This window comes from Arvicola amphibius, chromosome 9, assembly GCF_903992535.2.
Source record: "Arvicola amphibius chromosome 9, mArvAmp1.2, whole genome shotgun sequence".
Taxonomy (NCBI): Eukaryota; Metazoa; Chordata; class Mammalia; order Rodentia; family Cricetidae; genus Arvicola; species Arvicola amphibius.
Window position 1 is genome coordinate 122,870,269 of NC_052055.2, and position 24,838 is coordinate 122,895,106.

General features: G+C 53.2%; 1 protein-coding gene across 1 annotated transcript in view; it reads right to left on the reverse strand.

Annotated features, from left to right (window-relative positions):
• The window catches only part of Itpr3 (inositol 1,4,5-trisphosphate receptor type 3), a 69,506-nt gene that overhangs the window by 36,497 nt on the left and 8,171 nt on the right, over nucleotides 1-24,838 (reverse strand). Inside the window, exons 2-7 of the mRNA XM_038342901.1 lie at nucleotides 15,711-15,781; nucleotides 4,762-4,883; nucleotides 3,300-3,386; nucleotides 1,484-1,642; nucleotides 1,252-1,350; nucleotides 776-859 (exon numbers count right to left, since the gene is read on the reverse strand). Coding sequence (XP_038198829.1) covers nucleotides 776-859; nucleotides 1,252-1,350; nucleotides 1,484-1,642; nucleotides 3,300-3,386; nucleotides 4,762-4,883; nucleotides 15,711-15,781 — 622 coding nt within the window. The remainder of the gene's footprint in view (nucleotides 1-775; nucleotides 860-1,251; nucleotides 1,351-1,483; nucleotides 1,643-3,299; nucleotides 3,387-4,761; nucleotides 4,884-15,710; nucleotides 15,782-24,838) is intronic.

Below are 24,838 nucleotides of genomic sequence, written 5' to 3' on the forward strand. Positions count from 1 at the left end.
TTATACACGCTGCCCAGAGCAGGGACTAGCATGTGTCACGGGGCAGCTTTGGAGAGGGGCACCTGGGCTGGGCTCTGGCTAACGCATGGACAACATGAAGGCTCCGTGAACAGAGGGAGACTGATGGGGACAGCCAGGGCGATCAGAGCGATGAGGGGGGCATCTTGGAAGGAAAGGGGCGAAGGGCGCCCGTGGGGCTTCTGAGCAGGAGCAGGCTGGCCTCCTCATGGTACCTGCTTTGAAGCCTTGCATCCTCACAGCCCCCCGAGACTACTCTCCTAGCTGGGGTGCCTCACTCTTTGTTACCCCACCCCTAACCTGTCTCTCGATTCTCAGACATTCTCCCCCGTGCCTCAGTACTCACTACAGGGGCACTGGCTGCTCTGCGTGTTGGGCCAGCCCCTCCCTGGCCTGGCAGCCACCTCCTCTCCCAGTGTACACACTGGCATGTCCGGGAAGAGGCAGCGACCCCCATGGCAGGTGGGCAGGAGCGGCCTTTTCTTGCCAAAGAAAGCTCAGGGCACAATATGGGGCCCACAGAGTAAAAGTCAGAGACAGGAAAGGGTGCTCCAAGGATGTGGTCACCCTGAGGTGGAGGACAGGGTAGAGAGGTCTCTGATGTTCCTCTACAAGAAAAGAAAATGAGGAGAGCCAAGGGGAGACAAGATAGCTGGGACACAGGGGGGACTCCCTGGGGGCAGAGGGAAGCCGAAGTGGAATAGAGCTGTCATTTGACAGCGAGAGAAAGGGGCCTGCTGGGGGGACTCAAACTTACCCCTTTCAACACCTCCTCCAGGTGGTCCCGGAACTGCATGAATAGATTGATCTTCCAGCTGGTATTGCAGTTGACAGAGTTGACCTGCAGGGGGGCAGGCAGGCTGGTGACACAGCTGGTCTGCCAGATGCCAAGCATGGCCAGCGCTGAAGATCCAGGAGGAGGAAGGGAGAGGGGGAACCCAGCCCAGCTCCTGTTGTGGCTCTGGGTGCTTCCCAAAGCCAAGATGCCAGACCCTAACGAGGACCCTGTGGCAACTGGCCAGTGGGGTGAAGGATGAGATTGAACGCTGGGAGGCAGAGCAGGAAGCAGTGAGGCCCAGGGTTCCGGGCAGCACCAGAGGCAGAGATGTGTGGAGAGAGCTACACACACACACACACACACACACACACACACACACACACACACACACACACACGGGGTTGGGGGGGGGAGAATCTGGCTCAACCCCGGGACACGCCCCTCGTCCCGCTCACCTCCTTGCAGCCAGCGTTGTCACTAAGCTCATAATTGCTGGCATGCAGAGGCTGCCCTGCATTGACAGGATTCAGGATCACCTTGTCCCCCACGACCACCTTTGGGACAGGACAAAGTGAGGTGAGAAAAATAAAAGCATTTTCCACCAGGGACTCCACCCTCTGCTCAGTCATGCGATCCCTCTGGAGATCACCTCTGCCCAGCCCCCTCCTGCCCTGGTCTTGTGCTCACATTGTCCCCATTGCTCCGCAGCTTCCAGAAGGGCTGGATGAAGAGCCAGGAGCCCTCGTTGCCTGTGGCGTCCAGCGTCACCCGCATGGCGTTTTTCTCCAGCAGCGCCGGCAGCCGCTTGTTCACGGTCAGGTACTTGTTGCTTTTCATGTGGAGAAGCTGAGGCAGAGGTGGGGCAGGAGTGAGGCCCCCAGGCCTGGGAGGCCAGGCCCTCAGGGAGGCGGTCACACAGGGCGTCAGACACACTGTTAGGCTGACAGCACTGACACCATGCACACCTTGTCACAGAGAAGCAACTCGTCTGAAACTGCACGCCAGGTCAAAGTGCAGCTCAGCTGGACGACCCGCCAAGCACGCGCCTCCACGAAGAAACAAAAATTATGCACATTTTAACCCGTGTCATCTCTTCTCAGACACAGCCCAGGATGACCTGGAGTTTTGACCCTCCTGCCTGCGCCCCTCAGTGCTGGTTTGCAGAGATCCACCTGTCCCATTTATGAGATTCCGGGGTTTAGCCCTGGCTCTGCGCTCGCCAGGCAAGCACACTCTACCACATAAACTCCGTCTACAGCCCTAGCTAATCTTACACAGAATCTTACAATCCCACAGGCAAACAACGAAGGGTTAAAGTCTCAGGTGGGCTGAGAGGCTTGGCACAGGAAAGCTGACTTCACGATAATGCCTGTGGAGTGTTAGGGTCCCGGAGGCCTCTGGTTAGAGGATCAGCATATCTCCCAGTGGCATCTACACTCTGAGATGGCAGACGTGCTGATGGAACCTCCCAGCCCCTTTCTGTCTGAAGCCCAAGCCCACTGTGCAGACTTCCAGAGACGTCAGATGTGCTGGTTAAAGGAACAATTCTGCTTCTGAAGTTTCCACGTCACCTCCGTCACCCTGATCTAACAAACGCTATCACTGGCCTGCTTTAAGATTTATTTTTAGCCGGGCGGTGGTGCACACGCCTTTAATCCTCGCACTCAGGAGGCAGAGGCAGGCGGATCTCTGAGTTCGAGGCCAGCCTGGTCTACAAGAGCTAGTTCCAGGACGGGCTCTAGAAACTACAGGGAAACCCTGTCTCGAAAAACCAAAAAAAAAAATTTATTTTAGGTGTAGAAAGGTATTTCCTGTGTGCATGTATGTGCATTGCATGCATGCAGTACCCATGGAGGCCAGAAGAGGGCACTGGATCCCCTGGAACTGGAGTTAGGCAGCCCCAAGTGGTAGCTGGAAATCTAACTTGGGTCCTCTGCAAGAGCAGCAAGTGCTCCCAACCACTGAGCATCTCCAGCCCAACTGGCTTGTTTACCAGTGAAGTAAAGAGGGAGTTAAGGAATTTGTCTGAGGTCACCACACTATTGAGATCAGAGCCTAGCTAAGTATGTGCACATGACCCTGAGCTAAAAACACTCCCCTGGGCACAGTACAGTACAGAAGTGCAGTTGAAAAGGTGGTAGCAGCCATCCACTGGAGATATCATCACACACACCACATACACACACACACACACACATACACACACACATACACACATACATATACACACATACACACTCACACACACATGTACACACATACACACATACATATACAGACACGCGCACACACACACTCACACGCACATGTACACACATACACACATACACGCACTCACGCAGACACATGCGTGCACACACGCACACACATAAACACACTCACACACGTGTACACACACGCACTCACATGCACACACAGACACATGCATGCACACACACACGCATGCACATAAACACACACGCACGCACGCACGGGGGGGGGGTGTTCTCCACCAAGGCCACACCTGGATCACGCTGCCGTACTTGACCACATCACCGTGAACTTTCTTGTTCTCTGTGTCATTCTGCTTCTGCTCCATCTGGGCTGCATGCTGCAGACACATGGGAGGGGGCTCAGAAACTGCTCCAGAGGAAGATGATGCCACCATGCATGCGTGTGCGTACACACACACACTCACCCACCCTTGGCCCCGTCTCTGGTGCTGCATCCAGGGACCCTTCAGGGATAGGGAACTCCCTCCTCCCACAAAGCAATGGCCTGAGGCCTCAAATGCAGAGGAAGGCCGAGAAGTCTGATCCCACCCTGAAGGTCCTTCCACGAGGACCCTGAACTCTCATGCCTTTGACACATCTGGCAACTCAAGCCTGTATCCACTCTTACTCCCGTTCTTGGGAAACCTCCACTCCAGACTAAGCTGGGCAAAGGCCACTTGCCATCCTTCCCCGACCCCTCCAGAGATCCCTTCCCTGATACTGCTCCAGCTCAGGTGGCCTCAAGGATAAGTAAGCTCCATTACCTCTTAGGGGAGCCCCTATAAACTGGGCCATCAACCTGGAACCTTGCTGAAGAAAGGCCTCTTCCATCAGACAAGCACACTCTGAGGACAGTGGCCCCTCTGCCCTTTCCTCCCCCTCAGGGCTGTTGGGCCTAGGGTAAATCAAGCCAGGGCTGCAGAGCTGCAGGGGAGCTATCCGTGTGCCACATGATCCTTCAGAGCTACAGTGTGAGGCTCTGACTCAGGCATGAGCCCCGGGTCTCGTCCCCAACTCAGTCTACAGCAGTGTAGGAGGGTCTTCTTTCTATGTGTTGCTTTCATTGGTTAAATAAAGAGACTGCCTTGGCCTTTTGATAGGACAGCAGCTTAAATAGGCAGAATAGACAGAACAGGATGCTGGGAAGGAGGCAGAGTCAGAGAGCCAGCCCGCCATGAAGCTGCTGGGTTAGACATGCTGAATCTTTCCTGGTAAGCCACGAGCTCATGGTGACATACAGATTATTAGAAATGGGTTGAATCAAGATGTGAGAGTTAGCCAAAAAGAGGCTAGAACTAATAGGCCAGGAAGTAATTTAATTAATACAATTTGGTGTGGTTATTTCGGGTATAAACTAGCTGAGTGGTGGGGATGGGACCCGCCACACCATATTGCAACAGAATGGCGCCCACGTGGATAACTGCATCCACAGAAAGCCTGAGAAAGCTTGGGAAAGAATAGAGTAAAGCACGTTTTCTTGGTAGCGACAGTTTCTAAGATCTGCCCTGCTTGCTAGCGGGCAAGCAAGCGCTCTCATTTAAGAGAGGCTTCCTGACTCAGCTTTAGCTGCAAAACCATGCAGCTCTTTAATAAGAGGTCCTGCCACAAAACACTTATTAAACAGTGTTGATAAAAAGGCGCCCCAGCCCCGTGAGCCCCACTGCCATGGATCCCCCGCCTTGTACCCCAGTCCCTGCACACCCATGCACACACCTGCAGCTTCTGCAACAGTACCACGTCGGCGATCTTCTCCTTGTCCTGCTTAGTCTGCTTGGCTTTCCAGTACTGTTTCTGTGCCGAGTAGCGGTTCATGGGGCAGACTTTGAAGAGGCAATCTGGGTGTGACAGGAAGAGATGGGGACTCAGTCAGAGCCCAGAGCTCCTTGGCAAAACCCCAGTCTCCCACCTCCTGCCCACTCGGTGGAACAGGACACAGCTAGAACAGTACAGAGCTAGAGACCAGGGGCTGAAGACATGGCTCGGAGCTTAGGCGTGCTTGCTGAGCATTCATGAGGCGTGAAGTTCAACTCTGAGCACTCATGTAACAAATGGGGCAGCCACACAGACACCTGTAACCCCAGCCAGGAAGCAGGTGGAAACAGAAGTTTCCTGGACTTTAGCCTTCTGGCACAGCTGAGACACAAGACCCAGGTCCAAGGAGAGCCTCTGCCTCAAAGGAATGGGTGGAAGTATTAAAGGAAGATACTGAGTGGCACCTTCTGGCCTCCACTCATGTGCAAAGATACACACACATACACGCATAAAATAAAACTAAATCTTAAGTTTGCCAGGTGTGGTGGTACACACCTTTAATCCCAATACTCGGGAGGCAGAAACAAGTGAATCTCTGTGAGTTCAAGGCTAGCCTGGTCTACAAAGTGAATTCCAGGACTGTTATACAGAGAAACCCTGTCTCAAAAAACAGAAGGAGAAAGAAGAAAGAGGGAAAAAGAGGGAGAGGGAGACGAGGGAAAGGGAAGGAGGAAGGGAGGGAAGGAGAAAGGAAGAGAAAGAGGGAAGGAAGGAGGAAGGAAGAGAAAAGAAAAGAGAGAGGAAGGAAGGAAGGAAGGAAGGAAGGAAGGAAGGAAGGAAGGAAGGAAGGGAGGGAAAGAAAAGAGAGAGAGGAAGGAAGGGAAGGAAGGGAAAGAAGAAAGAAAGAAAGGAAGGAAGGAAGGAAGGAAGGAAGGAAGGAAGGAAGAAAGAAAGAAAGAAAGAAAGAAAGAAAGAAAGAAAGAAAGAAATTGGAGCCTCCAGGATTCTGCTGAGTCAGTGGTGAGGTCTCAGAAAACTGGGGTATGAGAAGGTCTCCCTTGGGAAGCTACCAGGTTCTTCACCTCCAGGTCCTCACTCCATGCTGTCTGTGCGGCTTTTGCAGGTGTGGACAGCTATTCCTCCTGCCTTATTCCTTACCAGATTGCCCTACCTCCCTGGCTCACAGCCCAATCCCACCGTGGGAGGGACAGCTCACAGCCCCCAGTCTGCTTTGGGGTGAGGCTAGACCACTCGTCCAGGCTGGACTGTTTTCCCAACACCACGTTCTGCTCAGCTTCTTCCCACTACCCCCAGATGACAGATAAGAGTCCCCCACACACTCCAGTTCTGGGGACCCTTATACAACAAGCTATGCTTCTCGGCCTCTTGATCTGATCAGAACAGAAATCAAGGTCCAGAAACAGAAATCACGACTGAAATTTTCATTTTGGCCAAGAAACAAAACACCTGTCACTTCTGTAAGTCCAAACTCCAAAAAAAACGGTATCCTAAATTTCTATTAAGCTAAATGAGGCCTCAGCTGGAAAAGCCTGAAGTTTGTGGGGGTGGGGGGGAGAGTGGGCTCTGGGGACGGATGGGCTGTGCACACTGGCAGTGTGAGACAGCAGCCCTGTGCACTGTGAACACCCCAACATGACAAGAGTCATAGCCTCGAGGGAAGCTGGCCTCGGTCGCCCCAAGAACCCTCTAGAGCTACGGCTGAGCATCAGACTACAGACTCTGGGGGCAGGGCGAGCAGAAGACATGAGTGTGGGGCAAGTGCAGGGGGTGGGGGCAGGAGACAGGAAGTCACGAGGACAGGAGCCCCCTCCCTGACCCATCATGCTCTCCCTATGACCGCATCCCTCTCGAGGTTAGGGCGGGCTATCAGGGGCTCTATAGCAGATCTGATCTCCCATCAGCCTGTGGGGTGCAGAGGTCCAAGCAGCGATTCTAAAGCAGAGAGGCCTCCAGGGCTACGCACTAAGCCCACCTTGCACCCCAGCATGAGGGGTGGCCCGTCTACAAAGACGCTCCCCGTGTGCTTAAGTGCTCTGCTCAGTCTTTGGGGTGCAGCTGGGGTCTTCCTGATTCTCCAGGCCATGCTGAGGCTCCACCTCATCCCCAGGTCCCCCGTTGCCAGGGTTGGTGGCAAACCTCTCTCCCCACTGATCTATTCCCCAGGGGGTGGGTACACATGTGAGTGTAGTTCCTGGGGCTGCCAGAAGAGGGCGTCGGATCCCCTAGAGTGGGAGTCACAGGCAGGTGTGAGCCACCTGACATGGGAGACAGGCACTGAACTCCAGTCTCTGCAAGAGTGGTGCACCATCCCCGGGGCCCCTTCCCCAACTCTGAAGGTTGCCTGGCCCCCACAAAGGGTACAGTACATGTCACTAAAAAGTCAGAACCTGTGTGGACACAAACCATCTTTGCACCCAAGAGAGAAGGAAGAAGTGAGGCACCTTCACACCCTTGTCCTAAATCTTCCCTGGAAACCCCCAGAACTGTGAAGTCCATCCATTTGTCCTGCACAGACCCTCCCTGGAGCCCCACCCACACTCTGTGCCGCAAGGACTTATGGGACAGTTTCTGTGCACTGTGCTTTGCCCAAGGCAGCTGTGTCAGAACCCGAGGGGTCCAGAAGCTTCTCACAGCATGGGTGACAGGAGCCCACAGCATCGCAGACCACGAGGAAAGGCTGAGGGTAGAGGAGTGTCCAGGGGACACAGGGCAGGGCGCACAGCAGAAGGCCAGGCGGGGCTGGGGGTGTGACTCAGAGGGCAGAGCCCTTCCACACATTCCCAAGGCCTGGGTTCCACAGCCCCAGCACTAGGAGGTGGAGGACCTGGGGCTACAGCGACTCCACATTCACCCTTCACAATCGTCCGGGGATGAGGCAGCCTCAAGCTATGAACACTGCAGGCCCCAGGTCTCAGGAAAAGCCTAGAAACACACTCTTCTGTGACGTCTCTCAGGAAAGAACCCAGGGCCCCACACTCTACCTGAGCCACATCCTCGGCCCTTGGGATAAGCATTTTTTAAACATTTCTTTTATTTATGAACGTGTGTGTGCCCCATGTGAGGGGTGCCTGTGGAGGACAGAACTGGAGCATCAGATACCCTGACAATGGATTTACAGGCAATGGCTGTTGGAAACTGAACTTGGTTAACCTTAACCACTGAGCCATCTCTCCAGCCTTGGAAGGGGAACTTTTAAAGTTGGGTAGCCAGGGGCTGGGAGGTGGCTCAGGAGCGCTCACTCCTGGGGGACCTGGTTTTGACTCCGGCACCCACGCAGCAGCTCACAACTGTCATGACTCCAGATCCAAAGGTCAAATGCCCTCTTACTTTCTTAGGTTCCAGGCACACTCCCGGGGCACAGAAATGCATGCAGGGAAACACTCAGATATATTAAACAAAGCAAATAAATTTTTCTTTAAAACGGAGGGGTGGCTGGAAGGGTCCGGGTTTATAGTGTGAAAACAGAGTTTACAACCGCATGCGGTGTTGCTGGAGGGCGGAGCAAGCCACACAAGTTCTCACCCACCCGACAGGCCCCAAACATCAGTGGGAAACATCAGTGGGAAAGCAGAGCCTTCGAAGGCAAGGCAGCTGGCAGGAGGTGACAAGGTGGTGTGCTTAGGCTGCTGTGCTGGCGGAGTGTGGAATGGGGAGTGGGGACCAAGTGACAATACGGATGGAAGCGGGGTGTTATCCACATTCTGTCCCGGATGGTGCCACCACAGGATTGGTGTCCTGAGTGCATCTCTGCAATGGGATAAAAAGCACCTATGCTATCTCAAGGGCAGGGATAAAAAGATGGAAAGCAGCCCGTGGGGCCCCCAGTGGGTACCCCGAAAACAAGTCACATTGGAAAGGCACAGTGAGGCCACACAGCAGTGGGAGGAAAATGGCTTCAAGTGGTACTCAGTGACTGTAGCACCATACGGAGGGAGGGCAGGAGGGAGGGAGGGAGGGAAGGAGGGAGGGAGAGGTGCAGGGAGGGAGGGAGGGAAGGAAGGAGGAAGGGAAGGAGGGAGGGAGGGGTACAGGGAAGGAGGGAGGAGGGAGGGAGGGAGGGGAGCAGGGAGAGGGAGGAAAAGAAGGAGGAAGGGAAGGAGGGAGGGAGGGAAATAGGGAGGGAGGGAGGGAGGGAGGGAGGAAGGGAGGGAGGGAGGGAGGGGAGCAGGGAGGGAGGGACGGGGGGGGGGCAGGGAAGAAGGCGGGGAAGGAAATGCTGAAGCTCTGCATGGACGTACATGGTTGTGATGCCAGTAGCTGACAGGCTGGTGCAGGAGGATTACTGCCAAGTTGGAGGTCAGTCTAGGCTACACAATGAGTTCAATACCAGCCATGAATACAGAATTAGGACCTGTGTCAAAACAAACAGAACCCCAGACAGGGAGAAAGAGAATGAGACAGAGACAGAGACAGACGACAGACAAATATCCTGACCCTCACCACACACACGACATGGATGGACCTATAACCCTTCTATACACTGTTACTCTATGTTGCTTTTGTTGGTTGATAATAAAAGCTGCTTTGGCCGATAACGAGGTGGAATACAGCTAGGTGGGAAAGCCAAACTGAATACAGGGGGGACAAAAAGAGTCAAGGGAGACACCAGCCAGCTGCCCAAGAAACAAGACACTAGCAGACCAGTAAACACCACAACCACGTGGCAATACATAGAGTAATAGAAATGGGTTCGTTTAAAAGTAAGAGCTAGTTAATAAGAAGCCTGAACTATAGGCCAAACAGTTTGTAATTCATATTAAGCCTCTGAGTGATTATTTAGAAACGGCAGGACAGGGAGGGATGAGAAACCTCCGTTTACACCTTGAGGACATTACGCCAAGTGACAGACCGGGCACAAAAGGACATGCTGTTTCCACTGACAGGAAGTTCCTAAATGGCCAGAGTTGGTGACAGACTGGGCACAAAAGGACATGCTGTTTCCACTCATAGAAAGTTCCTAAATGGCCAGAGTCACAGACCCGGAAAGCAGACTCGGGAGTGGCGGTGACAGCAATGGCTGCACCGTGACATTTGGAATGCCATCAAACTAAATGCTTGAAAATTGTTAAGATAGAGTGGGGTATGTTGGTGGCTCAGGCCTGTGACTTGGGGAGTGGACAGAAAGATCAGAATTCAAAACTAGCCTTAACCATCCCTCTAAACACACAAATACACAAGCACGTGTGTCCACGCGTGCGTGCGTGTGTGCACACACAGAGCATAGATCTTTTTTCCTTCTATAGACTTTGTTTTTTTTAAAGATTTATTTATTTATTATGTATACAACATTCTGCCTCCATGTATGCCCGCATGCCAGAGGAGCATGCTAGATCTCAGTACAGTTGGTTGTGAGCCACCATGTGGTTGCTGGGAATTGAACTCAGGACCTCCGGAAGAGCAGCCAGTGCTCTTAACCTCTGAGCCATCTCTCCAGCCCTACTTTGTTTTTTTTTTTAATATTTATTTATTTATTATGTATACAATATTCTGTGTGTGTGTATGCCTGCAGGCCAGACCCCTTTACAGATGGCTGTGAGCCACCATGTGGTTGCTGGGAACTGAACTCAGGACCTTTGGAAGAGCAGGCAATGCTCTTAACCTCTGAGCCATCTCTCCAGCCCCATTTTTTTGGTTTTTTGAGACAAGGTTTCTCTGTGTCACTCTGGCTGTCCTGGAGCTAGCTCTGTAGACCAGGCTGGCCTCGAACTCAGAGATCCGCCTAACTCTGTCTCCCTGTGCTAGGACTGTAGGTGTGTGCCACCAGCACCCGACTAAAGATGATGTATTATTTTTAATTATGTGTATGGATGTGTGCACATGAGTGCAGGTGCCCACAGAGGCCAGAAGAGGGTGCAGGGCCCCAGAGCTAGAATTATAGGCCATGTGAGCTGCCCAATATGGATGCTGGAAACCCAGCCCTTAGTGAGAGCAGTCAGTGCTCTTACCTGCAGAGCCATTTCTCCAGCTCTAGCGAAAGGTATTTTTTTGTTAAGTATATTTTACCACAATTAAAAGTTATTTTTAAAAAATAAAGCTATGGAATTTTAGCCGGACAGTGGTGAATTGTACAAATACTATATTTACATCATTTCCCAAGAAATTGAACCAAAAGAGTGAATTTTTAAATGAAAAAGAGAAAAGAGGGGCTGGAGAGATAGCTCAGCAGTTAAGAGCACTGGTTCCTCTTGCAGAGGAGCTGGGTTCAATTCTCAGCACCTACATGGCCACTCACAACTGTCTGTAACTCCAGTTCCAGGAGATTCAATGCCCTCTTCTGGCCTCCACAGGAACTGCACACATGTAGTACACAGACATGCATGCCGGCAAAACACCCCTAGACAGAAATAAATCTATCTGTGGCACGTGCCTTAAATCCCAGCACTTGACAGGCAGGGGCCCACGATCTCCGTGAGTTCAAGGCTAGCCTGGTCTACATAGAAAGTTCCAGGCCAGCCAGGAGCACGTAGTGAGACTGCCTCAAAAATAAATAAGCTAATAATAATAATGATAAATATTTAAGAGAGAGGAGAGACTGAACTTTTAGGAACTGAACCCAGGGTCTTACAAATGCCAGGCATGCAGCTATCCAACTGTGGGCTTCTTTCTGGGAGGCAGCTCAGTGAGAAAGTCTTTCCACACACGTGTGAGGACCCGAGTTCAGTGCTCAGCATCCACGCCAGGCACAGCAACAGATGCCTGTAATCCCAGCCTTGGGGATGCTGAGACAGGAGGAGACCTGGGGCGTGCTGACCAGCGAGAGTAGCCAAATTGATTACCTCCAGACTCAGTGAGAGACCCTATCTCAAAAAGCAAGGTGGGGACTAATTAAGGAACACACCCAGTATCGACCTCCAACCTCTCCATGTGAATGCAAACAGACACTGCACTAGAGACCTGAAAAACAAACTCAAGCCCAATTCAGATGACGCTTGCAGCCGCGGCATGCATCAGTAGCCTCTGACATGGTCTGCAGGAGAAGGGGCATGGACGGAGGCATCCATGGGCAATGGAAAGGTAACTGTCCACAGCCTAGAGTGGACAGAATACAGTATCACCCAGCCACTCCCAAGAGTGCACCCTCTACTGGTGGGGTGAAGAAACCACATGGCCAGAGCCCTGGTACCTGGGTGCCCCAGGCAACTTAGTCAGGTAGGGTGTCCACCTGTGATCTCAGCACTAGGCAGGCAGAAACTGGAAGGTCGCAAGGTCTGGGCCAGCCTGAGAGCGACTTTGTCTCAAAACAAGAGTCCAGAGAACTGATTCAAAACTCTCCCAAGCCCAAGTCCACGGGGTTGCCTCAGAGAAAGGCTGCAGGGTCGTTTCTCAGGACAGAGGAGTGTTCTTCCCACCCCGCAAGTTCCCTCATAAGAACTCAGAGAAACCCTGGCACATGAGCCAAGGAGACGGGTATGGAAACTGAGCTTGGCACTCATTAACAGGCTAGCCCGTCACAGAATGCTATACAGCCATTAGGCTGCGGCCCCGCAAGCCACACACAGCAGGGGTACATCTCATAGGACAGCGGGGCAGGACAATGGATCGGCACAGAGGGCACTCCGTCAGCCCAGGTCAAAATCGCCCTGTGGTTCCCGCTCTATCCAGAGGTCAGAATGGCAAGCACTTTAAACCCAGCCCTTGAACGACAGAACCAACTTCACAAGTGTGTGTATGTATGTGTGTGCACGTTTGTGTGTGTGTGTGTGTGTGTTTTCATGTGCGTGTGAGCTAACTAATGTGGTGACCAGAGCTGGTTACCCAAGTCTTCCTTGATCATTCTGTTTTGTTTTATTTGGTTTTTGTTTGTTTTGAGAAGGGGCCTCACGATATAGCTCTGGCTGGTCTGAACTTGCTATTTAGACAAGGAAGTCAGAGATCCACTGGCCTCTGCCTTCTGAGTGCCAGAATTAAAGGCATATGAAACCCATGCTGCACTAATCAACTCCCGAGTACAGAATTTCAGACATGGGTCACTTCCTCTGGCTTTGAAGTCCGCTTTCATTTGTTTTGTGATACTGGAGATTGAGCCACTGCCCCCGACACGCTAGGCAAGCGCTTTACCACTGTGCTACCTCATCAGCTCCCAAAGAGCTTGGGGATGCTCTGGAAGAACAGGGGTGAAACCCTCCTCCCACCAGTCTGAGCAACGAGGTGACCTCAGCACGGTAGTCCAGGTGTCTGTGCCTGGAGGCCTGCATTCTGAGCTTCCCGAGCTTTCCCGGAAGCTCCCACACTGGCTTCACAGGAGGAACAAGGGAACAACACCATAGAAGCCAGGACCACTGCATCAACAGCCACCAGGGGGCTGGGCTGGTGGGAGGCACCACTGGCACCAGCAGACTGGGCCTCCCAGGGCCTTGCCAAGTCTGGAGAGAATTCCCCAGACAAGCTGAGGCTTGGGGTGAGGCAAACCGTGGATGGAGCTGAAGCCACAGACAAGAAGCAAAAACAGACTGATGAGGGCTCACGGGAAGGTACATGGGGTAGGGGACTGAAAGGCACTGGGCAGTGAGCTGTGGGCAAGAAGAGTCAGCAAGGGCTGGGATCATCCCAGGATGGGAGGACGGAATGCCTGGGGATCTCAGAACAAAGTCCATGAGGACCTGGCAACTTCCAGATACCTGCCATGGCCCCACACCCTGCCGTGGGAGAGCCAAGGTACTGCAGGGAAGGAAGCCAGGGAGCCAGCAAATGGCAGGCCTCCGGTGGGAGGCACTTGCCTGAGCTTCCGTCTGCAGAGGCCGGAGTCCTGACTCTTGTCCCAAGATCTAATGTTAAAAACTTGCACCTGCCAGCAGGAAGCTGCAGAGCACGGATCCTGTCCAAGGCTGGCATCATTCAGGCCCCAGCGGGACCACGGGAGTCTGAAAGGCACTCTTGCGCCCCCCCAAAGCACCCAGAAAGTGAGGGGAGGACTCGGGGTCACTCTGTCATACTTCCCTGTACAGGCTGGGCCACTGAGGCCAGGAGGACCGCCAGGGGTCCTGTACCCAAGCCTTGAGAAACCAAAGAGGAGGAGCTGGAGGCGTGGGAAGAATGCAAGAAGTCAAAAGGGTATTTGTTTTACTAAGTGGCTTTTTTGTTGTCAAAAATTGGCCCCAAACTGTCCACTGGACGCCAAGGGCATATCTTCCCCTACCACGCCCACTTCCCTGTCACCTGCCAATCCACACAATCCCTTCCCTGCCCTGGCAGCTGCCGGGGCCCCAAGGGACTTTCTCTGCCCCCTCCCACCTCCCTCTCCCTCTTTTCTTCTCCACTCCCCGCAAAAAAAAATAAATAAATAAAAAATAAATAAATAAATAAATAAATAAATAAATAAAAGAGAGAGCTAGGAGGCAGAAACTTCCAATAAAACTAGAAAAACACCCTCCCTGGGAGAGCCAATGTTCTGGTAAGGGGCACAAATGACAGCTGGACTGGAGTTCAATCCCAACCAGGACAGGAAGATCCCTAGACGTTGTTCTCAGACCTCCACACGTACACTGTGTCCTGCAGGCGCCTACACACACAGTGGTTGAAATCCCAGCACTCGGGAGGTAGAAGCATGTGGTTCAGAACCACCTTGGCTATACAGTGAGCTTGAACTTACCAAACTAAAACCCTGAGAGAGACAAAGAGAATAAGCGAATCACACGGAACACAGAGCATACTGGAGTCAAGCTATGCAGAAAACTAAACAGGACCTGGAGCCAGGAGCCAGGAGCGGTCACACTGACACCAGGAACAGCCACTAACACTGAGAAGAGCAGGGTGAGGCGAGAGAGAGTAGGGTGGAGGGACAGCAAGCGCAGAGGTAAGGGGTGGCTAGTCACTGGGGGAACAGGAGGTGCTTGGCTTGAGGTGAGAGGGAGGGCAGCCCAATGCAGAAACAGCGTGAGTGACCACAGAACCAGCATGGGGCAGAGAAAGGCTGGTCAGGACCAGAGGTCATCCCACACAGCTGCTGAGACACGCCTCAGCCTATGGCATCAGCTTAGACAAAGCCCCGACTCAGGGGTCATGACGGAAGCACTGAGGCAAGGCCCTCTGGGGCCAGGAACCTCCACCACTTCCCACTACATCCCCAACAGATAGCAGGATGCCACCTCCACCCCGGCAGCAAGCAGTCAAAGGATGCCATCTAGGTGTCTTAGCCCCACCCCTGCCCAGCCTTTAGACCGATGACGTCACCCACCAGCCTCTCCCAGAAGAGCAACCACACTGCAGCCGACCTGGTGGCATCATCTGGCATGTTCTTGCCTGCTCCCACCACGCCCAGGCTCCGGCTGTCTGGTGCATGTCAGCCGTAGCCCTCACAGGCAATCCCTTGCTTGGCCTAAGGACAGCCAGGCTGGCCTTCATCCAGACCCGTTACTGCCGGGGCTGTGGAGCCCACTCCAGGGAGGACAGGAGGCCCCTCGGGGACAGTACTTGACTGGATCGTAGAACACAGTCATGTCTGGGCTCTGGGGTTCCATCCGGCAGGAGCCACACACAGCCCAAGGCAAGTAGATACGCAGGGTTAAGAGGTCCAGTTCCTTCACCTCATGAATGGGGAGACTGAGGCACAGGGAAGGGCTTTCCCTTGGGCCTTCAGAGGCCTGAGCGATTGTCTTTCCCAGCTTTATTCCCTTTTAAAAAAAAAAAAGTCACACAGACAAAGAAAGCCCTGTGAGTGGCCAGGAATTCAGGGGAAAATGGGCTCCTGGCCAGAAGTGGGTGTGCCAGGGGGCCAGGGGAGGGGATGTGGTCTTGGAAGGAAAAGCAGAAATGTGCCAATGCCAAGACCCATGCGGGCCAAGGTCGACGCGGACCGAAGAGGGTGGTTTCAGGCAGACTGGAGGCGACAGACCCAGGTCTGGGACCCTGAGGCCCTGGAGGGATGCTCACAGCTAGTGTGGAGGTCTTACCTCGGAACTTCTTGGGGGGGTTGTCCAGGTCCCCAGCTGCAGGCTCCACCACACAGCGGTCGTCCACCAGCCTAGGGGACAGAGCAGCCCAGTTAGAGGGAGGAATAGACACATCTCCCTTGGAGCAGAGAACTCTGGGAGCACCAGGGTCCACCCCTGGTATTACTTCCATCATTGGAACCCACCATGGGTCATTCATTCTTTTTCCTGGCAAGGCCACTAAAAGGCAAGGTCTCTGAACTGCAGCCACCCTCTGGCTCACATCTAGACTCTCAGACAGTGCAAAGGTAACTCCTAAGACCCTGCAGCTGGGCAGGAAGGACAGGGAGAGGAACGGAGGTCAAGAATCAAAGAGTGGGAGGTGGGAGCCAATGAGGGACAGAGCACGGGAGAGAAGGTCGAAGGCAAGTAAGAGTCAGAGAAAGTGAGGACGAGAAGCAAATATGAGAGACGACAGACGGACGGACGGACGGACGGACGGACAGACAGAATGAATAAACCTCAGGTTTCCCAGACTCAGCCAAGACCTAAGCTAGGGTTTGAAATTCCCTCTTAGAGCCATGGCTGGGAACTGAATCCTGCATCTCTGGGAGTGGGGGTGGGGGGGTTCATCCATGTGCCGATCCTCACCTACCCATCCATGCACTCACTTACCCATGCATCAGTCTATCCATGCATGCATCCATCAATCCATCCTCTATCCATGCGCCTACCAACCATCTGTGCTGACCCTATTCATTTACCCACGTTCCCACTCATCTATCCATCCACCCATCCATGCACACCCACCCAACCATCTCCCCATTCACCCGTGCAACTACTCATCTACCCGTCCACGTACCCGTCCACGCACCTACCCAATACGTGCGCCCGTCCACGCACCTACCCAATACGTGGAACCGTCCACGCACCTACCCAATACGTGCACCTGTTCATGCACCTACCCAATACGTACACCCATCCATGTATCACATCTACCTGTACATTAATCCATGCACCTACCCAACCATCCATCCATCTATGCTTCAAGTTCTCCAACCCAGTCTCCAGGAAAGAGATGGTCATGGACCACTGTCAAGACCAGCTCTATCTCAGCACTGCGTAGCAATTATTCCTGAATTTCCACCAACTTCCCGGCGAAGAACTGGTCATTGGCACCTGACACCATTTCACCAAGGAGAAACCAGCATCTAAACATTAAATGACTTCCTGAAGTCACAAGGCAAGTTTCAAAGCCCGCTCCACTTCTGCGCACCTTGGTTGGCTAAAAAAGTCTCTACCAATTCTCTCAGGGGCCTGCTTCCTTGCAAAGCCCCATGTGATCCCAGCACCCCTAGGCACACTCTCATCCCTCCAGACGTGGTCACTGTACTGTGATTTTGAAGGTTCCCCTACACTTCAAAACACCACTCTGCCACAAGCCATAAACCATAAGCCTAGGAGACCTGATGGCCCAGTTGGCTTTCTGTTGCTGTGATAAACGTCATAACCGAGAGCAGCTTGGAGAGGAGAGGGTTCATTTGGCTTACACTTCCCTGTTACAGGCCATCACTGAGGGAATTCAGTGTTGGAACCGTGGAGGAATGCTGCTTACTGGCTTTGTTCATACCTCATTCACTTTCTTTTTATACAATCCAGGACTACCCGTCTAGGAACGACACTGCCCACAGTGGACTGGGCCCTCCAAGATCAATCATTAACCAAGAAAACGCCACACGGACTTGCCTACAGGTCAGTCTGATGGAAGCAGATGCTCAGTTAAGTGATATCTTCCCACATGACTTGTGTCAAGTTGACAGAAACTAATTGGCACACCTACATTCTCCACCCTGGCTCTTCTCTACGCAGCCAAGGCTTCCCAGCCCTGCCCCGTGGGCATCTCGCCCGTGCCCATAGTCCCAGCTACCTCCTTTCAACACTTTTCAACCTCTGCCCTGAGTCCCGGCTGTCGGTGCCCCACTGAGCTCTGTGGGAAATCTGCACATTGCTGCCCTGGTCCTTAATGATAGGAAGAACCAATATAGGAGCTTCATTCCAACTTCCGGTGACAGCCCCAACCCTAGCACCTTCGTGACTGGGGCGGTGGATCACCTTTATTGTCATATTGGATTCTGCCCTGAGTCTCTACCCAAGCTCCAGAGCCACAGGAACGGCAGGAGGTTGGTCAGGTACCACGCCTTTCACCTGGATTTATATTAATGACTTCTGGAAAGCCCCTGAGGTGAGTCTGGGAAACCATCCTGTGGTTAGTTAGACAGAAACTCCAGCCCTGACTTCCTCATCTGTTCCTGGCGGAGGAGGGGCACAGAGGCTACTGATGGTCAGTGATGCCATCAATCACGCGGATGGGTCAGTACAAAAGGACTGAGCTCAGGGAGTGTCGGCCAGTGGTGACCAGAGGCTAGCGTGACCTAGAAGGGCATTTCTTCATCCCATCCCATGTCTCGCCTTACCCACCTTCTCCTGCTGGCTGATCTGAATTACTCTCCCGTTGTTTTCTGACACAGGGTCTCTCTGCGTACCCCTGGTATAGACACGCAGGGAGCCATTGGATCTCTCACTGAAACCGTTTCCCTCCTTCTACCATGTGGGTTCAAGATCAAACGCAGGTCCATCGGGCTTGGTAGCAGGGACCATTGTCTTCTGGGCTAACCCTGCAGCTGTGTTTTGTTTAAATCTTTGTATGTGCACATGTGTACGTGTGCAGTGCACATGCAGAGGGCAGAGATCGACTTCCACGTTCTGGGAGTGGGTTCTCTCCATCCACCATGTGGGCTCACACTTCCCGACTGAGTTAGCTCACCAGACTCTTAAATCAGTAATTATTAATTAAAACACTCCCTCATTACATTTGTTAGCTCGTGTGTGTGTGTGTGTGTGTGTGTGTGTGTGCCAAGCACCTTTACCGACTGTGCCAACTCACTGGCCACAATAAATAGCTCTGCCAAGTTCTATGAGCCAATGTGGCAGGTCACCAAACACGAAGGCCCGTTACAGGGTCCCCAGATTCACAGCTGTCAATCAGAAAAGCCAGAGCCCCACACCGGTGACTTGACTGGCATCGAGAGTGGGAAAAGGGCCCTGGGCCTGTGTCATCTGGCAGTAACTCCATACAGATGGTGTAGGAGTTCAGTCGAATAATAGGCCGCCCTGCTGGTGGCCCGGAGAGCTGGAAAGCTGCCTGATGTTTGCATACACTATTTAATTTTCTCAAACTACTTTGCTATTATTTCCATTTTGCAAGCTGGGAGCCGGAGCATGGAAAGGTTAACAGAGCTGGTCCCTGAAGCCAAGCTGCCCAGTACTAGCAGGTGCTAGGAAAGCCCTTGACAGCACCAGGCAGGGAAGGGGGCCACAGGCTGCTCTGCCTCCCTCTCTGCACTCCTGTCACAACGGCCACACTCACAGCCCAGAAGGGCTAATATGTTCCCTGGTAGTTCCTACACTCCTGTCCCAAGGACACACTCTTCTTGACCCAGCCGTTCTCCTCAGAAGTAAAGACACGGATGGAGTCAGCACAGCTGGGCTCCTGTTCATCCACCAAGTGGTCCTCATGCTGTCCCCATCACGACAACCCCACCCTTGCAAGCTCTTTGGCCAAAACTTCAGACCAACCCCAGCCCCTCTCTTCCAATAGCTGCAGCTATACGGCAAGGTCAAAGCTAGCCCACGTTATAGGAAAAGACCCTGTCTCAAAGCGGGGTGGAGAAGACTGGGGGTGTAGCTCAGCGGGCTGAGTGCTTGCCCAGCATGCTGGGGTTCAACCCCAGCACTGAATAAAATAACATGGTCCTAGAGCCGGGTGGTGGTGGCGCACGCCTTTAATCCCAGCAGAGGCAGAGGCAGGCGGATCTCTGTGAGTTCAAGGCCAGCCTGGTCTACAAGAGCTAGATCCAGGACAGGCTCTAGAAATTACAGTGAAACCCTGTCTCGAAAAACAAAAAAAAAAACAAAAACAAAAACAAAAAAAAAAAACAAAAAAAAACATGGTCATAGATGTCTGCAATCCCAGCACGCAGGGAGATGCAGGAGGATCCGAATCAAGGCTGTCCTCTCTACTGCGACGTGAATCCCAGACCAATCTGGACTAGGTGAGATCTGTCCCAGACAGCAACAGAAGCAGAGCCCAGGCTTTTCTCATCGCCTCTGGCACCATCCCCAGTCCAGGCCTTTCCACTCTCAACTGTAACTGCCTCTCCCCTCCCCACCTCCTCCCGCGCCTGCCTGTTCCCTACAGAAAACAAAAGGAAGTCAAGGTTTGGGGTGCACCTCCCTAGCCTACAAGGTCCAGGGCCCATCCTCAGCGCCACAAACTGGACAAAAAGGTTAAGTCAAATTAGGTCAGCACCATGATCCTCCAGAATCAACCTCATCATGAGTAACCACAGAGGTGGCAGCGGGGGAAGGTGTCTGCCACCACACCTGAGTTGGAGCCATAGAACAAACATGGTAGAAGAACCAGCTTCCTCAAGTCGTGTTCTGACATCCTCCCGGCCCACTCTTGTTCAGCCCCACAGCCTTCACAGGCTCCTCAAGCTTATAGGGACCATAGCCCCGCCTCTTCCTGTCCCAGTACCCTTTGCTTCCAGATACCCTCACTTCCAGCAAACCCCAGTTCAAAGGACCCGCCCACAAAGACCCTCTCCCCACCCCTTTTTAAATTGTGCACTGTAGGCAGGTTTGGTGGCACACACGTGTTAATTCCACTTCTTGAGAAGTAGAGGCAGAAGGATCAGGAGTTCAAAGTCATCCCTGGCTACACAGCAAGTTCAAGGCCAGCCCAGGCTACATGATCTAATACTGTGTTACATGACATGGGGCTACCCCATAAACAGAAAATGTAATCAGTGCGCTGCTTTGCTCTGGCTCTGACCTGGTTCCGACTAGTCTCACTGCCATCGGTGGCATGCAGATCCCGTAAGGACAGGGGTGCATATTTGCCCTCTGCATCCCCGGTGCCCAGACCTGCAGAGCAGGCCGCATAAAATGCATACTGAGTAGGTGAAATAATTCCTTCTACCAGCTGTGGAGAGACCTGAGCCAGGAAAGACAGGGTCCCTGCCTCAAGACCTCACTGAGAGGCCAAGTCACACACTGAGACGGGTAAGGACAGAAGGGTATGTATGCACTGGTGCCAACTGGTGGCACCACCGCGGTGGGTTCTGTCTGGACTTGGGATGGGGAAGGTCAAAGTGCAGCCAACAGACCAGGTGTGTGAGGACCTGGGAGCTGCTGGGGCCTTGAATAATGCATAGAATTTCCTGTAAGACAGCGTATGAATCAGGCCAGCTGGCGGGCTCTCAGCAAAGCAAGAAGGGAGGAGATGCAGACATTGTGGCGGGGAGGGAGAGACACTGACTAGGGTCTACACAAGCCCCTGCCAAGCATTCTAGAGCCTTCAGGAAATGTGGAAGTCACAATCAGGGGAGCATATGGGAGCAGTCCTACTGCCTACTCTTGGTCAGTATACAAGGCCTTGTGGGAAGGGGGAGTGGAAAAGGTCAGGGCACCCTCCCTCAGTAAAACCTACCTTGACCCAGGACCCCTCCCCTTCATCCCTGAGACCCTGCCCAGGTCACTCCAGCAGGCTATGCAAATGAGTGTATACACGTGTTTGTCTAGTGGGCGGTACAGATCAGCCTGGCCTATGTTTACATGGCTATCTATCTGTCCCTGTCCCCATCGGTCAGCTTCTGAAGCCCACACAGAGCCTGGGGTCTTCTGAGCAGGGAGAACACATGAGGCCACTCGGAGCCACACATAGGCAGAGAAGGAAAGCAGCCCAGAAGCGCGAGGGCACGGGGCCAACAGCAGTTGTGGAGGAGCTGCCCCGAGTGTGGGGACACAGAGGAGGGGCAGGGGATCTTCAGGGCTGTTCCCGCACCCCACTGGGATCCATCAACACCCCCACCAGAGGCATCATCATCATAAGGGATGGTGCCCTGCTATTCGCTTTTTAAGATTTATTTTATTCATTAGAGAGATAGCTCAGTGGTTAAGAGCACTGGCTACAATCCCAGGTTTGACTCCCAGCACCCACATGGTGGCTCACAACCATCTGTAACTCCAGACCCAAGGGATCTAACACTCTCTTCTGGCCTCCACTGGTACCAGGCACGCAAGTACTACACACACATACATGTGGGAAAAACATCCACATACATAAAAATAAGTATTAAAGAATAATAAAAATGCCAGGGGTAGCACACGCCTTTTATCCCAGCCCTCGGGAGGCAGAGGCAGATGGATCTCTGTGAGTTTGAGGCCAGCCTGGTCTACAGAGTGAGTTCCAGGACAGCTAAACTGTTACACAGAGAAACCCTGTCTCTGAAAACCAAATAATGATCATCATCATCACCATCACCACCACCACCATCATCATCATCATCATCATCACCATCACCATCACCATCACCACCATCATCATCACCACCATCACCATCATCACCACCACCACCACCACCATCACCACCACCACCATCACCACCACCACCATCACCACCATCATCATCACCATCATCATCACCATCATCATCTCATGTGTATGTGTGCCTCATGTGTTCAGGTGTGAGCGTGTGCCACGCGTGCACAGGTGTGAGCTGTGCCACATGTATGCAGGTGCCCACGGAGCCCATAAGGGGGCGTCTAACCCCCTGCAGCTGCAAACACAGATGGTTGTTAGATGGTTGTGATCCTCCACATATTCATGCTGAGAACTAAATTCCTATCCTCTGCAAAAAGCAGAACACACGCTTAACCCTGTGCTAAGCGTCTCTCCACTCTAGCCAAGCCCGTTCTATTTAAACAGCATCTACAGGCCCCATTTCTCTTCTTGAGCAGTACAACTGAAGCACCCAAGCCAGTGCTACCTGACCAGGCGGGTGGGGTGAAGCCACTAACAGATAATCCGGAGAGCCCTTATCAGATGGGCTACCAGGAAACCGGGGACCAGACCAAAAGCAGGCCTGAAGACACCAGACAGTTAAGTTTTGGTGACAGCCGAGAAAAGGGCCCCCAGATTGCCAGCTGGGCCTTGGTTCCACACACCCCACCCAGTCCCAAGCGAAACTCCCCATGTCCAACCACCCACCATCACCGAGGGAGGTGAGCATGGCCTCGCCCCAGCCTGCCTCAGCAGCTACAGCCAGGGCACTGAGCCTGGGCTGGATGCCCAGAGTGGGTGGAGACCCACGAAGGCTCCCCTACGTTTCCCCACCCAGTGGTACTGCAGCTCTAAGGTGCAGCACCCGGATGCCCTCGTGGGGGGGGGGGGCAGCTGTGTTTATCACAACAGTCCAGCCACAAGTGCAAACCTAGCACCACAACCCACACCAAATCCTGAGCTGCCCTCCCCTCCCCCAGGATCCCTCCCCTACTCTCCACCCTGGTTCTTACACAGTTAATGCCCCTCACTTGGTTAGGAGTCTCCTCTGATCATGCCCCCTCCACGGGCTAAGCTGGACTCCTAACACCCACCTACCCTCAGCTGGCAGCCGACAGCACCCAGGCTAAGGTCACATCAGGAGATCGACCCTCCGATGTGCTGAGTTCTATAATTTATACATCATTTTTACATCCGGTCTCTCACTCTATTCTTTGTGCCATCCAGGGTGGATGAGCAGAAGCCACCTGGGCCATACAGTCGGTGAGATGGGTGACGGGGTGCACGCGTCCACACAGACAGCCAGACTCTATTCATCAACAAAGCCTTGGTGAGAGCCATGATGTGGTGGGCGTGATCTACCCTCAGGGAGTCGTGCCCACCCCACTAAGTGCCCAGCGGACAGGATGCCCATGTCCACACCTGCTCATCAGGCCCCAACCACACAGAAGCCCTAAAGACAGGCCCTGCTGCTAACCTTCTATCCACGGGGCAGCACAAGCCTGCCTGGACAGAACAAGACGGAGGGGCGGGGATCCTAGCCAGAGGCCCACGAGCAGAGCCATCCTGGACCCGGGGAGGACCTAGCTTGCTCTAGAAAGTCAAGAAAGCACCCCCTGAAATACTCAGGGAGCCTGGACCCCAAGACCTTGGTCTAAGAGAGGAAGGCTTCGTCTCAGGACCTGCCTGGCCCATTTGGCACACAGTGGACTTTGAGATCCAGGTGGAAGCCATGGGAAAGGCAGCCGGGTGGGTCAGAGCAGGCTGGAGATTAGATAAGGAGGAGGAAGGGCTCCAGAGAGAAGTAGGGCAGTGCCTCCCTGGGAGCCTGACTCAAAGTCTGCACTGACCAACTCAGCCACCGACAGAAAACAGCATAGGGCAGCGGGAAACCCCCAAGAGCCCCTCCCCATCCGTAGTGGACCCAGGGAAGGAGAGAACCATAGCCGAGCTGCATACAAGGTACACACTGTGGCAGCTCCCAGACCAGGTATCCTGCACTCAAGCCCAAGGCTCTAGCTACCCCTCCAGAGCCAGTGGCGCAGGAGAAGGCCACTTCCATCAGCAGGCACCCTGAGACCATCCAGATGGGCTGTAGGGATCCGGGGAGGTCTGGGGAGCCCTCTCCAGACATTCAGAGCTGTGCCTTTTGGATGGGATCTGATGTTGGAAGAGAAACTCAGACTCAAGCAGGGCGGTGGTGGCGCACGCCTTTAATCCCAGCACTAGGGAGGCAGAGGCAGGCAGATCTCTGTGAGTTAGAGGCCAGCCAGGTCTACAAGAGCTAGTTCCAGGACAGCCAGGGCTACATAGAGAAACCCTGTCTCAAAAAAGAAAAAGAGGGGGCTGGAGAGATGGCTCAGCGGTTAAGAGCATTGCCTGCTCTTCCAAAGGTCCTGAGTTCAATTCCCAGCAACCACATGGTGGCTCACAACCATCTGTAATGAGATCTGGTGCCCTCTTCTGGCCTGCAGGCAGACACACAGACAGAATATTGCATACATAATAAATAAATAAATAAATAAATAAATAAATAAATAAATAAATAAATAAATAAATAAATGAAAAGGAAAAGAAAAAGAAAGAAACCCAGACTCATTGGCTGGAGTCTTAGACTACTGTTCTCTCTCTCTCTCTCTCTCTCTCTCTGTCTCTCTCTCTCTCTCTGTCTCTCTCTCTCTCTCTGTCTGTCTCTCTCTCTCTCTCACACACACACACACACACACACACACACAGCATCCCTTTC